The sequence below is a fragment of the Moschus berezovskii genome, chromosome 5, assembly GCF_049115385.1.
Source record: "Moschus berezovskii isolate FMDL1 chromosome 5, NW_MosBer_1.0, whole genome shotgun sequence".
In the NCBI taxonomy this organism is placed as follows: domain Eukaryota; kingdom Metazoa; phylum Chordata; class Mammalia; order Artiodactyla; family Moschidae; genus Moschus; species Moschus berezovskii.
In genome coordinates this window covers 114,030,442-114,045,733 of record NC_142464.1, presented here as the reverse complement: position 1 = coordinate 114,045,733, position 15,292 = coordinate 114,030,442, and the positions used below count along the sequence as shown (strand labels likewise).

General features: G+C 43.6%; 1 protein-coding gene across 1 annotated transcript in view; it reads right to left on the bottom strand.

Moving 5' to 3' along the window:
• Positions 1-10,615, bottom strand: part of STX18 (syntaxin 18) — a 115,639-nt gene extending 105,024 nt beyond the window's left edge. The window contains exon 1 of the mRNA XM_055434174.2: positions 10,353-10,615. Coding sequence (XP_055290149.2) covers positions 10,353-10,520 — 168 coding nt within the window. The 5' untranslated portion in view covers positions 10,521-10,615. The remainder of the gene's footprint in view (positions 1-10,352) is intronic.
• Between the last annotated feature and the right edge of the window lie 4,677 nt (positions 10,616-15,292).

Below are 15,292 nucleotides of genomic sequence, written 5' to 3'. Positions count from 1 at the left end.
ATCTGCAAATTAATTTAGAAATAACTGCGGTCTTTACAGCACTTCCTCCCTTCCACATACACAATATGTATTTCTATTTATTCAAGTTTTCTCTCTACAAAACTGTGACGTTCTCTTCAAATGGGGCATTTACATTGCTTATTAAGGTTATTTCTAGACGTGCTTTTTGTTACTACCATAAATGATTTCACTAGATTTTAAGTGATCATTAGATTTGGATGGCCACTGATTTTTGTACATTTATTCTGTATAAAAGCTCAGGAGGCCTTCTATAGTCTGTAGGCCATAAAGCACCTCCCCAAGTTTGCTTCACGCCGCCCACCAAGAAGAAGCTAACTGGCCCCGTTATCCAGTGTCCTTGCTGTCCCTGAAATCCACATTCATGCTCACCACCTGCCAGTTTTACTTGCCCTTCAAGGCTCTGGTCCCATGTCAAAGTTTTCCTGATCAGCCTGCTCCTCATTATCACCTAACCTACCCCTATCCCTTTTCTATTCCCCCCACCCCCAGCACCAAAATAAGTTCTAATACATTTCCCCCTAAAATTAGGGATAATTTTCTTTTTATCATATTAGGGTATCCGATTCTTTATATTTGAGAAAATATTAAACAGAAAACAAGTGAAATGATATACATTTTGCCTTTCATCTTGAGTTTATAAATTTGAAACAAATTTGGTTAAAATGTACTATTTGTTTAAAATAGTGATAAACTAAAAGCAGCCTAAATATCTTTCAACAGAGGTTCAGTTATGGAATATAATTATTTTTTTAGGTAAGAATTGTTATTCTGTGGTGTTATTTTTAATGGTTATGCAGCCAAATAAATTGGCAGCAAGAACAATATGCATTGACATAGAAAAAATTTCACAATATGTTATTAAGTAAAGAAGGCAAGATTTAAAAAAAAGAGAGGGGGGCTAGAAAACAGCATTGTAGAAAAATTCTATTTGTTTTTTTTAAAATAATAAAAATGTCTGAAAAAAATATATACCAAAATTAAAACAGTGGTTATTTCTGGCCATAAGTAGTATATGTGAACTTCACTTTCTTTCCTATTCTGTTCAATTAGCATTCACTATTTTTATAGTCAGATTTCAAATCAGTCAACTTCGAAAATATACCCCACTGATAAAACCCATTACAAGAGTACATAATCACTACAAAATCAAATACATTTGTGGAAACATACCAAATGAGAACTCTGAAAAACAATTTTTTTTTCTTTTTATCTAGGTGAAAAATTCTAAGTACACAGAAAGTCAGGGAGGAATATCACCAGGTGCTGTAAAAAGCATTTAAAAATATATTCTGGGACTTTCAGAAAGAAGAGTACTGATCATGGAAATATCCTTAATGATAATCTAGTGAAAGTTCCTCATTAAACAAACAAGCAAAGTGGGGGGGAAAAAAGCAAACAAAACACCAAAAATAGAGGTTAGGTGAATTCTCCAAGATCAGACAATTAATTATTGGCAAAGTCCAAAAGTATTTATAACTCAAAACTTATGCTTTTTAATTCCTTTCTCAATTTCTCCCAGCCAAGATATGCAGCAACCTATCATTTCTACTTAGGCTATAAAAAACAAACATTGATTTTAGCCAGGATTTTCTTATCATGTGTCCAAAAAAGTGAACAGGAATGTGTACAATATTATGAAATGAAAAGACTCACTTCTCGTGGTTAAATATAGCTTTTGAGCTCCTGTAAGAAAGTTTGGACAAACAGGCGTATGTTAGACTGTGGCAAGGAGAGAGCAGATTCTAGTATTTATAGACTCAGAACCTGAAAGTCAGGAAGAAAAAAGTACTACTGAGTTTAAAATTACAAGTGTGCGGCAACCTTTTCATAGCCGAGTTACATGAGTTCATTCAACACGTTATACTTTCACTTCTCTGGTTTATTCACTTTCTTTTAGAGGGTTCAGAAGGGGCCTCTTCGTACATCAATTTTAAAGTTAATATGTTTGAAACACAGTAAGTTTTTCATAACACAAGCCATAATTCACCATTGTAAACGTCACTGATACTTTGCCCACCAGAGGGAGCCCATAAAGATTTCCAGGTAACAAGAAACCTCAAACACCAAGTTCATATGAATTCTAGAATTATATTATTCATAATACAATCAACGTTGTAAAATCACTTAATAATATTATACTTCTGTCCCTCTAAACAGAGAAAAATTAATTGAGATCAGGTATGTAAAGCCCTCAGCAGAGTTCCGGACCTATAGAAGCTCAAAAATAACTGACTTTCCAAAATTTGGATCCGTCTGAGTATTAGCGATAGCACTCAAAGTAAATGAACAACCTGGTATTCTGTCTTGTACACAAGCTGGTGTGAGCTCAGTTGATACCTGCCCTGAAAATGGTTCTTTCCTTGTTAAATTGACAAATCTGGTTCTCAAGTCTGCAAGACAGAATCAGACCCTGGAGAGAAAGAATTCATTCCAAAGGTCACCCTGAGAGGACCTGTTTGGGCAGCCCTATCCTAGTAGGTGATACACTGAACTGTTTACCTACCAACGACCAACTGAGAAAAGAGGGAACTCTTTTGACCCTTTCCAGATTTTTCTTGGAATAAAGAAGAAAGTTAACTGACGACTATCCCTGAGAATCAAACTTCTACAATATGTGTGTAGAATACATAAGTGATGCAATCATTACCACAAAGATGAATTTCTTTCAGGAATAAGGAAAGCACAGTTGAGAACAAGTCTGTATAAGATCCTGGAGTCTAAATGTGAAAGTTGCTCAGTCGTGTCCAAGTCTTTGTGACCCCCTGGACTATACAGTCCTTGGAATTCTCCAGGCCAGAATACTGGAGTGGGTAGCCTGTCCCTTCTCCAGGGAATCTTCCCAACCCAGGGATCGAACCCAGGTCTCCCACATTGCGGGCAGATTCTTTACCAGCTGAGCCACCAGGGAAGCCCCTAATGGGCCCTGCTGAATAGCCCCATCTGCAGTCTGGTGCCGTAGACTTGCCTTGTGTCTGCCACCATAATGAGGCACAGCCCGGTGTTTGCCGGATTTGTGAGATAATGGCTGGGCACATGTACTAGGTGTCTATTTTAAAGATTCAACCATCTCCAAGTTCTAAGCATGACAAAACTAGAGGACCCCACTGGGTTCCAGCTATGCTCTCCAATCCAGCTTTCCAAGAAGCAATGCCACTGGGGAGTTACCCACCACCTGTTGTCTCAATGGGCTTCCTTGGTGGCTCAGTGGTAAAGAGTCCACCTGCAATGTGGGGGACCTGGGTTTGATCCCTAGGTCGGGAAGATCCCCTGGAGAAGAGAATGGCAGCCCACTCCAGTATTCTTGCCTGGAGAATTCCATGGAGAGAGAAGCCTGGTGGGCTACAATCCATGGGGTCACAAAGAGTCGGACACGAGTGAGCGACTAACGCTTTCACTGTTGTCTCAATAAAACTTCAATGTCTACTGGGCTCCATGGATCTATTCTCCACTGTTTAGAACTCAGAAAGCAAAGCCATAAGTAACTGGCATCCTACTCTAACTTTGAAGAAAATGTTGTGGTATCTATCACCATGAAACTTTCCAACTAGAAAGCTGGGAATTGTTGTACTTCTTCTTTCTAACCCCACCAACTGCTACATTTTTAAAAGATCTGCTTTCTAGCTATCGCCTCATCCAGTCTTTACACCATCCACTAGTTCATCAGCTCTCACCTGGATCACAGCAGTAGCCTCCTAATGAGCTTTTCTATGTCAGTCGTGTTAACACTCCAAACCCATCTGCAATATTGCTGATTATCTTAAAATACAAATATGAACTCTTCTGCCTCTGCTCACACAGTAGAGCATAAAGTCCAAATTCCTCAGCACTGCTGATGACGCTGTTGCCCAAGGTCTGGCCAACGATCTATCTGTCACTATAGCACAAAAGCATCCATAGCCTAAAATGAATATGATCACATTCCTTTGAAACCTCATTTATAAAAAATGGCTGCGGCTGGACGTGGCCTGTGGCCCAAAGCTGGTCAACCTCTGCTCTAACCTAATCCAGCCTCTTCTCCTGCCTCCCCGCCCCTCTCCCAGACCCCCTCCAGGAAAGGGCTCCAGCCACACCAGCAATGCCCCTGCTCCCCCTGGTCACCCTGCTCCTGAATACCAGTGCCCTCGCTCACAGTTCCCCCTCTGCCAGGAAGGTGATTTAATCCCCTTCCTTTGTCTGGTAGAATGGTTCTTGTGGTTCAAAGTCCAGTTTGTTTTTCCACTGATTCTCCCTCAAGGAGCTTTAGTTACCCTTCATCTGTATTTCCTAAAAGCCAGGACATAGATCTCATAATTTTTTAATGTCCTCACAATGACTGACACGTATCAGGAGTCCAATGATTACAGGAGATGGAATAAACCAATTAGCATTGAGTAAATGTAATTTCAAAAGCTACAGTCTTCATAAGCCCTGGAAAAATTCATAAGTGCAGTCCCCACAAAGGGTTCACTATTTATATCATTAAAAGTCTCTAGTACTGAGTTCTGCTCACAGTATACACTTGGTTATTAAGATCCATAAAAACACAGCATCATGAAGTTAAAAGAGGCCTTGAAGAACATTAACAGAGTGAGACTGTGTCTCTCTGAGCCCTACAGGTGGTTCCAAGGGGGATCCTCAAGGAGAAGGGGCGGACGGTGGAGAGGCAGCTGACTAATTAACCTCTCTTTTCCCAGCCCTCTCATCCCAGTCTTAGACAAAACAGCTCTTTATATCAGTTGCAAAAGGAATTCTGCATTAATTTTGTAAAAGTCTGTATGATTTAACAGACTACGTTCTGTTTGGAGCCTGCCTCCTAAATCTACACTGTCTCCTGATCTACTCCTGTCTGTGAGGCCCTGTCTCAAGCTCCTCACTGACTGCTGCCTGATACCGCTTCTCTGAACCATGCTCTCCTCAACTGACACTCTACTTAAGTAGAGCTATACCCAATCCTTGAATAACGTCTATTTCCAGCTACTCTGGATAATAATAATATAATACTCTGGATAATAATCCTGTTCCCAGCTTCACTTATGGCTCCAAAGACTGGCACACAAGGTCAACACTACATCTCAGAAGAAAACTGAGAAGGACCTGGGGTATCAACGTCTAGTGTTACAGATTTCACTTCCACTTGAGTTGTTGTATCTATGTGTCTGCTTCTCCATTTGACTATGAACTCCCTGAGGTAGGAACTAAATCTTAATAATAAAAGCTACTATTTATTCAATGTTTACTCCAGACACTGGATTAAGAGTACGTGTGTACATGTCAGTCACTCAGTAATATCCGACTCTTTGCAACCCCATGGACTGTGGCCCACCAGGCTTCTCTGTCCATGGTATTTCCCAGGCAAGAATACTGGAGTGGGTTGCCATTTCCTCCTTCAGGGGATCTTCCCAACCCAGAGATGGAACCCGAGTCTCCTGCATTGGAGGCAGATTCTTTACCATCTGAGCCACCAGGGAAGCCCCTAAGTGTGTACATACATGCTATATAATATTAAGGAATCATGTTAGGCTCACACATTTTCTGGAATTGGAAGGAGCCTTAGACAGAGATCAACCAGTGCCAAAATTCAAAGCAAAGTGACATAGTAAATAACATTCATTCATTAATTCAAGAAACATTTACTGAGAACCTATTCTGCACTGCTCTAAAACCTAAGGAGTCTTTGTTTTCATGAAGTATATGTCCCAGTGGATAGACAGGTCGATGGATACACAGTATGTTAAATAATAGGAATAAAGCAGAGTGAAGAAGAGAAAAAGGATGCTGTTTCACACAGGGCAGTGGAGGAAGGGATCACTGAGGCAACACATGAGCAGAGGCCTAAAGACCAAACCACGTGGCATCTGGGAGAGAAGTGTTCCAGGTCGAGGGAACACGCACAAAGGTCCTGAGGTGGGGATGTGCCTGGAGGACGTGAGGAAAGCAAGCAGGCCAGGGCAGCTGGAGCAGAGTAAGAGGAGGGGCGCTCGGGATGGTAGCGGGGAGCAGACCATTTGCCTTTGGGCTGCTGTAAGAAGTCTGATTTGAAGTCAGGAACTCAAGATAATGCACTCCTACAAAAATAAAAAATAAATGACACCTGGCTCTCACAAAAGCAATGTATAATGAATGAAGAAAAACTCAACTGCACGCTTAATCTGAAAACAGAATTCCCAACAACTACTCAAGAGTCAATGTTTATCTTAGGTTATCTCTGCTTTATAAGAAATTGCTGCAGTCATGGCCTAAGCTGTCAGTTTTACCAAGGCGGACACTGAGGCTCAGAAAGACTAGGCCGTCTGCCCCTCATGGCTGAATGTAGGCCAGGACACAGGTCTCCTGATGTCCTGTAGGCTGGCTCCCGCTGCTCGCGCACACTCAGTTTGGCTGCTTAGAGGTGTCTTGGTTTACTGCATGTTGGTTCTCCTGGCCTCTGTAACTTTTATAAATTAATAAGAGAATGGAAGAGCTGGCTCCTAGGAGGCACCTCCGGACACATTCCGGCATGAAGCCTGTCATTACAAACCTCCACAATTCTAGTTTTTTTCTTCCCCATGGAGCTGAAGACCAGGCACGTAACGTGAAAGCAGGTCAGGCACTGCTGCTGCTGCTAAGTCGTTTCAGTCTTGTCCGACTCTGTGTGACCCCATAGATGGCAGCCCACCAGGCTCCCCTGTCCCTGAGATTCTCCAGGCAAGAACACTGGAGAGGGTTGCCATTTCCTTCTCCAATGCGTGAAAGTGAAGTTGCTCAGTCGTGTCAGACTCTTCGCGATCCCATGGACTGTAACCTACCAGGCTCCTCCATCCATGGGATTTTCCAGGCAAGAGTACTGGAGTGGGGTGCCATTGCCTTCTCCGAGGCACTGTGCTAGGGACTAGAAAGAACATCTGCGTTGGTTTTTCCTGCCCAGTATCCCTTATTCCCTGATTTTTAGACACAGTACTCCCTTTTTCAAGGTTCTGGTGGGGCAGCCATCACAGCATTCAACCCATCTATTGGCCAAGCCATAAGGAGGGCTTCCCTGATGGCTCGGACACTAAAGAATCTGCCTGCTATGCAGGAGACCTGGGTTCATTCCCTGGGTCAGCAAGACCCCCTGGAGAAGGGAATGGCAGCCCACTCCAGTAGTCTTGCTTGAAGAATCTCATGGACAGAGGAGCCTGGTGGCCTACAGTCCATGGGGTCACAAAGAGTCAGACACAACTGAATGAATTTCTAATGAGGGCTCAGGACCCAAGCAGAACCAACTAGAGCCCTTTTCTGGAGTTTTATGGATAAGAGCTAAAGAAAGAAGCTCCTTGCTATGCTTCCCAGGTATATAAGCCAAAACATTCCTATTTTCCTCAGGTTGGTTTCCACAGTGCTGGGTGCTCAGTTGTTCAGTCATGTCTAACTCTCAGTACAACCCCATGGACTGTAGCCCACCAGGCTCCTCTGTCAATGGGGTTTTCCAGGCAAGAATACTGGAGTGGGTTACCACTTCCTCCTCCAGGTAGTTTACAAGAGGTTACCCTTACTTGCAACCAGAACAAGTCACACTCATGCAAGCACCTGCACACCTTTTCTCATTTCATCTGCATAACCACCTTATCAAGTTGCTATGACTCACTCTATTTTAGAAGTGAGGAAATTGAGGTTAAATAACTTTCCCAAGCTCTTGCAGTAAATAAAAGGCATTCAAATTCAGGTCTTTCTGCTCCAAATCTTATTCAGTATCCAGTTATGAATTCAGTATTAATTCACAAAGAAGAAACTCAGCTAAGGAATTTTTGGTTTAAAATTAGAGTTGAAATGTATGTATGGGATGGGAAATAAAAACATTCAACTGGGGTCAAAGGACCTGGCTTCTTCCTCTGGCTCTGTCCTTTGACCTCATTAATACTCTGAGCAAGGCATTTTACTTACCTGAGTATTAGTTTGCCCATCTACAAAATGAGAAGCCTGAAAAACATGAACTTCAGGTCCTTTTAAGTACTAAAAAGAAAAAAAGTCCATGGTTCTGCTTTAGGCATACAGATTCTATTTTTACTATTCATATATATTCGATAGGATGTCAGTAAATTTCAACTTGAATGTCAGATCCAACAACTGGTAACAGCTGACTGGAGCAGTGTTGCATGGGATTCTGAGCAGTAGGGATCTGCTGGGAAATTAACACCAGCTTCCGCTTGCCGCACATTTGCTATCACGGATAGTTTCACCTCGACAGAGGAAAGCTGCTGTCTCCTCTAGTGATGCTATTAGCACCTGCACAGGATTTTCAGACTCCTTTATGAATGGACTTGGTTTCCCTTTGCAAGAAAGAATGAAAGTACAAGAGACGTAAGTGCTGCAAGGAATAAAGTCTCACGACACTGATGAAAATATGTCTAAATGGCCTACCTGGAATCAGGGTAGCGGGTGAGGAGGAACAACGGTAATCTTTACAGCTCTTTACAATATGTAAAAGGTCTCATAAGATCCAATAATTAGCTTACCAGTTAAGTAGGGTACTATCATGCCCATTTTATAGAAAGGGGATGTGAGACACAGGTAACAGGACTTTCCCCAGTCACCCACTTCTAAGTAGCAGACTGGAATCCAGTTCTTCTAAATTCAAGACCCAGTTTTTATTCCCAAGATCCCCATTAATCCCACAGTCCAAATGAGTCAAGCTCCCGTTGCCAAGAGCCATAATTATCACTGTTTGGAGTTGGTCAGCTATGAAAAATTCCTCCTCCCAGAATCTGAAATGCCATTGCTAATCTGTAATTCAACCAGCAGACACACACTGAGTATAAATAAGTTGAGCATAACATTACCGAGCTTCACACCTTCGTGCACACTCTTCTCTCAGCCTCAGAGGCCCTTCTCCACCCTGTCTGCACTGGAACCAACTACTCTTCCGACAAGATTTGTTTCAGGCATCATCTCCTCTGTAAAGCCTCTCCTGGCCCTGAGGTTTAACTGAACACACTCTCCTCTGTGTCCCACATGACATCTACAAGGCTTTGTGACATTTCTTTTGGTAATACGTCTGCCCACCATTCCTTTTAAATCACATTATTCTAACACAATGGTGGTCAGAAAGTAGGCACTTAATAGATGCTTTCTGATGGACTGAATATATACATCTGGACACACTTTCCTTCCAAGGCTTGAATACCCTTTGCAAACTGCCACTCCCTAATTCATGCATACATATATTCATTGAAAACTGTGACCGTCTACAAAGTATCAGACACTGCATGCACTGTGTATTAAACAGAAGTGGATTTACCAAGAAGTTTAAGCCTCAGGGCCCCTCCCTTGCACCTCCCAAAGCTCTGAATCTTTTATTGTGATTTTGGATTTTTATTTCTTAAAGAGGACAGACAGAACTGTATAAGCTTCAAGCTCCAAAAAAACTAGATCCATACTTGGTGGCAAGGATACAAAAGTGAACCTGGCAAGCTTTCTCTCTCCCTTTACAGAGTTTCCAGTGTAGCGGGGAAGACAGACAGCCATTTGTTCATTCATTCCTTCAACAAACATTTACTAAGCAATGTTACGAGTCAGGCTTTGGGGATTCTGCGGTGAAGTCAACACTGTTCCTGCCCTTAAGGAGAAGGTCACGGCTCTCCTGAACGAAAGTCGGCTGTGTTCAGGAACCAGAAAGGAGTTTAGACGACTGGAATAGAGCATGCTTGTGAGAAATCACCCTATGTAGCCGGTTCCTAGCCTGAGTCCTGATCTATTGGAAGAAGCAAGGGGAAGTGAGAGATCAGTTGAACGCGACCTGCGATCTCAAGGCGGGGCAGGGAAGGGGAAGGCGATGAGGCGAGTAAACCAAAGAAGTAACACACCGCGGTCAGTGCTGCGACAGGAAAGCAGAGGGCTATGGGGGAAGCCTCGCCGGCGTTCAGGTCTGCAGAGTGACAGCGAAATCACTACCTCACGAAGCAGCCCATGAACTTGACAGAGTTCTGAGCTGTCAACATGCGTCCCCATTCTTCAACCCAAAGTGAAGTTCGGTCTTTGCGAGCCCATGGACTGTAGCCTACCAGGCTCGATCCCCCGTCCATGGAATTTTCCAGGCAAGAGTACTGGAGTGGGTTGCCATTTTCCTCTCTCCAGGGGATCTTCCCGACCCTGGGATCGAACCTGGGTCCTCCCGCATTGCTGGCAGACGCTTTACCGTCTGAGCACCAGGGAAGACCCAAGACTGTTCGTTTCCCAAGACAGCCGTCAGCTGTCCGGGACCAACTCTCCCGCCCCACTCTTCATACCACCTTCCCCAGGCTCTTCTCTGACACACTGCTCTACCGGACACAGACAGTCAGGTTTGGGGTCCGCGCCCTCCGCTCTCCAGACCGCCGTTTCCATAGCAACCAGCTCACCACTTCGCGCGCTCGGCTGGAGAAGTCGCCTTTGGGCCTGGGGCTCCGGCGAAACAGCTCGTCGCGGCTGCCCTCCACCCCGCCGCCCACTGCCACTCCCAGCGCTTTGTTGCGCGTCTTCACGGTCTTGACGCTGGCCCTGAACAGCAGTGTGATGTCCACCGCCATGGCGACCCGCACCCACTCTTGCCCCACCAAGCCGGCCCACGTCAGCAGCCGGCGACCGCGGCGCGACGACCCGGCGGCTGGAGGACCGTTCCGGTGTCCTCACCCCTCCGCCCGACAACAGCGACGCGAGAAAAACAGTTCCGATTCGAGCGGGGCTGCGGCGGAAAGAGAAGAAAGGTTCCGGCCTCCGGCCGCGGGCGTGAACCGGTTCCCTCGCCGACGCTCACACCGGCGCCAGTTTCTCCTCCCGGCAAACCTCGGCGGGCTTGGCTGCTCGAGGAAAGGTCCCGGAGTCCCGAGCTACCCGAGCCCGCTTGCGGCGTGCAGGCCCCGGGAGCTAGGGGATCGGGAAGCTGGATCCCTTCTTGTGGCTCCGGGCATTGCCCGAGCCCGGCCGCGCGGGTTGCCGAGGGACAGGAGGCGAGCCAGCCTGCCCCAGACCCCATCGACACACCTTGTGCGGGACCGAAGCACACGGATGGTGACCGCCTGGGTGCAGTAAGTGGTAGGGCAGATCAGGTGTGCAGGGCACAGGGCTAGAGGCCGTTCTTTACCAGTCTTCACCCACCTGATCTGTAAAGTGAAGCCAGCACCTTCCTCAGTGTTAGTGTGAACGTTAAGCGAGGTAACACGTGCAGTGTTTTTGGCATTGCTTGAAATAAAAAGGCGCTTACTCCTTGGAAGAAAAGTTATGACCAACCTGCTGCTGCTACTGCTAACTCACTTCAGTCGTGTCCGACTCTGTGCGACCCCATAGAAGGCGGGCCATCAGGCTGCCCCGTCCCTGGGATTCTCCAGGCAAGAACACTGGAGTGGGTTGCCATTTCCTTCTCCAACCTAGACAACACATTAAAAAGCAGAGACATTACTTTGCCAACAAAGGTCCATCTAGTCAAGGCTATGGTTTTTCCAGTAGTCATGTATGGCTGTGAGAGCTGGACAATAAAGAAAGTTGAGTGCTGAAGAATTGATGCTTTTGAAATGTGGTGTTGGAGAAGACTCTTGAGAGTCCCTTGTACTGCAAGGAGATCCAACCAGTCCATCCTAAAGGAAATCAGCCCTGAATGTTCATTGGAAGGACTGATGTTGAAGCTGAAACTCCAGTACTTTTTGGCCACCTGATGTGAAGAACTGACTCACTTGAAAAGACCCTGATGCTGGGAAGGATTGAAGGCGAAAGGAGAAGGGGACGACAGAGGATGAGATGGTTGGCATCACCAACTCAATGGACATGAGTTTGAGTAAGCTCTGGGAGTTGGTGATGGACAGGGAGGCCTGTTGTGCTGCAGTCAATGGGATCGCAAAGAGTTGGACACTACTGAGCGACTGAACTGAACTAAACTGACTCCTCGAGACCAATGACAGTTAGTTACCTTTATTAATAATAACATTATTTCTATCATTCTTGTTATTAGTTACAGTGGGGAAAGCTCTATAGAGAAGGCATCACTCTATAGAGAAGGCATCACTGTATAGAGAAAGCAGATTTGAAGAATGAGTAGGAATTTATGAGTTGGAGACAAAGATGGAAGAGTTTGGCTGGTTTCTGTTCATCCTCATGTATGCTTTTTAAATATACCTAAGTCTTAGTTATTTAAGTTGACTGCACGTTAGCCAATGAGTTCTTTCTACAGTTTGGTTCAAGGTTCAGATTTAATTCAAGGTCTCTTTGGTTTCATCATTTGTTTTCTTTTTGAGAGGATGCGCAACTAGAATATGTATTAAAATGTGGTTGTCATAGTGGTAGGCAAAATAAAAATTATTTTCATGCCAAGATATTATTTGTCTTTTAGTTCTTATTCTTGCATGAACTGTGCACAGTTGGGTTTCCTAGAGGCTGGGTGGCTTGTGATGTTGCAAAACACTGTGCAGACAGCTATCTTCTATTAAGTCAAACTTTAAAAGAGATTTGCAAAATTATAAAACAATTCTTGCTAAGTTGTTTTGGTAATATATTTGTTTCACCAAAAAGAAAAAGATGTATGCATTCTTTATTTTTAACTGAATGAATATTTGAATGTTTTGTTTTCATTTCTAATACGGTAGGTATCTATAGCTAAAACCCACATCAACACAAGTAGTTTTAGAGCCGTTAGTAATTTTTTAAGAGTGTGAAGGATTGCTGAGACCAAAAGTTTAAGGCCCTCTGTGTTAAATAAGCTTATCACAAATAGATGTCAAGAAAGTACGTAAGTACCTGAACGGAAGAGGGAAAATAGTACTTGAAACCCAAGTACTAAACCCAAGTACTTGTAGCCCCATCAGCCCTCCTGTGTGACGAAAATAAATTTTCATATGGCTTTCTTCTACCAACAGAGTAAGGGAGAGAAATTGAGAAAGAAATTACAAAATCTCTACCAATGATTCTGTCTCGCCGAAACGGCCCCTTGTTTTATTGAGACATTGAGTCTCTGGCTTCTGTGAAGGTAAGCCTGGGGCAGAGTAGAAGGAAAGAAGAGTTAAAGCACCCTGCATAATAAAATGAATAGGATTGAATTAAGAGTAAGAGGGAGGAACCAGAACCCAGGGAAGGGGCCAGGAGAGAAGAGAGAGTAGCCCATTGCATAGAGTTTTTGAGTAGGAGGGGGCCAAACTATTGCAGTGAGTAGTGTGTTGGGGTTGGATTTTTTGGTTAAAAGTTCCAGAAAAAAGTCTGTTTTTTTTTTTTTTTTGTCTGCATCTGCAAAGAGCAGAGGGGATTATGGAGATGAGACCCAAGTGAGCTCAAAACATCAGGCTCTAAAGCCACAAGTGACTATAAGCACATCAAATTCTTAGAAAAGTTACAAAGATCTTTTGTATCCCACAGACCATAGGATTAAAGATGTTGCATTTTTATTATCTTATTTTACTCCTCTAACCTCAAAGAGCAAGGTCACTTCAGTTGACCACGGACTTAATAACTATTCGAAACCTCATAAAGCCGAGAGATGTGAATAAAAAGGAAGAACAGAAGCTTAGTGGAAGTGTATTACAAAATGCTGAGTGTGAAATGGGACCTAAATTATGTTTCATTTGTAACAATGCTACATTCATTAGACTAGGCTCTCTTCTCTTGAAAAACAGTGAAGCATATTGAAATTCTTGAAGATAATCAATAGTTCCCTGTAACAGCACCCTCCATACAATTAGGATAGATGAAGGCAGCTTAGAATCATTTGGGGACTCTCATAAAAGTCATTAAATGCAGCCTCTGCCAAAAGGAGGGTAATCTGGCCCATCCAGATACCCAAGTCATGACAGAACTGTGCTGTGAGTGAGAAATAGACTTGCTGTCAGCCACTGAGGCTTTGTCATTGTTGCATCCTTTATAGAGATGTTGGTTTTATTGCCCTACCACCCTAATAAGCAGGTATCGCTGCTGTATGGAGGGTGCTCAGTGCCTGGAAGTATAAATCCCTACAAGGCAGTACAGAGAGACCAGTTTTCTGTGTGTATGAAATCATAGACTTGCCACAGTTCCTATTAATATATAAACAGTAACTGGAAACCGTCTGTTTTATTGTTCAGTCATATTCTTGGTCCCTCCAAGGGAAGGATTATAGCTCCTTGACCTATTGATGACTAACATGATCGGGTAATTCCTTTTAGCTTTGAAAAGTGACATGTGTTGGTTCTGGGCAGCAAATATACGAGTTAACATGTGATATGCTGTTCTCTCTTCTCCCTCTGCCGTGGCAATCTGTGACATACCTCTGGGTCATGAGCCTGGGTCCCTGAGTAAAGAGGGCACAGAGCACAGCCAGCCACTGTGCTGGCAGTGAGAAGTAAACCTTTGCTTTTGTTGTCCAGGGAGATGTGTGGTTGTCTGTTACTGTAGCATAATTATCTTATCCTAACTGATACAGCCTATATCCAGATATCTTGTAAAATAGTCTATAGGGTGCATTCGTCGCTTACCATCATTACAGTGTTATCTTTCAGCAGGTAACGGACAGAGAGGAAGGACCTGTTAGGTTATACCTAGATCTAACCAATAGGACATGAGTTTGAGTAGGCTCTGGGAGTTGGTGATGGACAGGGAAGCCTGGCGTGCTGTAGTCCATGGGGTCGCAAAGAGTCGGACACGACTGAGCACTGAACTGAACCAATAGGAAAGACCTGATTAGGAAGATTAGAGTGACAAACTGTGGAAGGCTGGCCATGCCATGGTGGAACTCACAATGCCAAGAGGAGGGAACTTGGAGAATGTGTGTATTTACTTTAGGATGTGGACCTAAAGAAATTCATCAAAAAATATTTTTCCTCAGGGGCTCTAAAAAGGACCATGACTCTAGGTATGGGAAACTCAAAGAATAAACTTTTGTTCCTAAGAAGGAATCTAGCTAAAGAAGTCAGGATGATGGAGAAATTGGAACCCTTGTACACTGTTGACTGGTGTGCAGAATGGTATAGTCACTGTGGAAAACAATACGGAGTTTCCTCACAACATTAGAAACAGAACTACCATATAATCCAACAATTCTAATTTTGGATATTTAGCTGAAAGAATTGAAATTGGGATATCAAAGACATAGTTATACCTCCATGTTCATAGCAGCACTATTTGTAAGCACTCAGACATGCAAGCTATCTAAATATCCATTAATAGATGAGTGGGTTAAAAAATGGAACATGATATATACATACAATGGAATATTATTCGGTCTTAAAAAAGAAGGAAATTCTGCAGTATACAACAACATAGATTAAACTTGAAGACATTATGTGAAGTGAAAGAGGCCATTCACAGAAGAATAAATACTTCATGATTGCACTTATATGAAGTATCT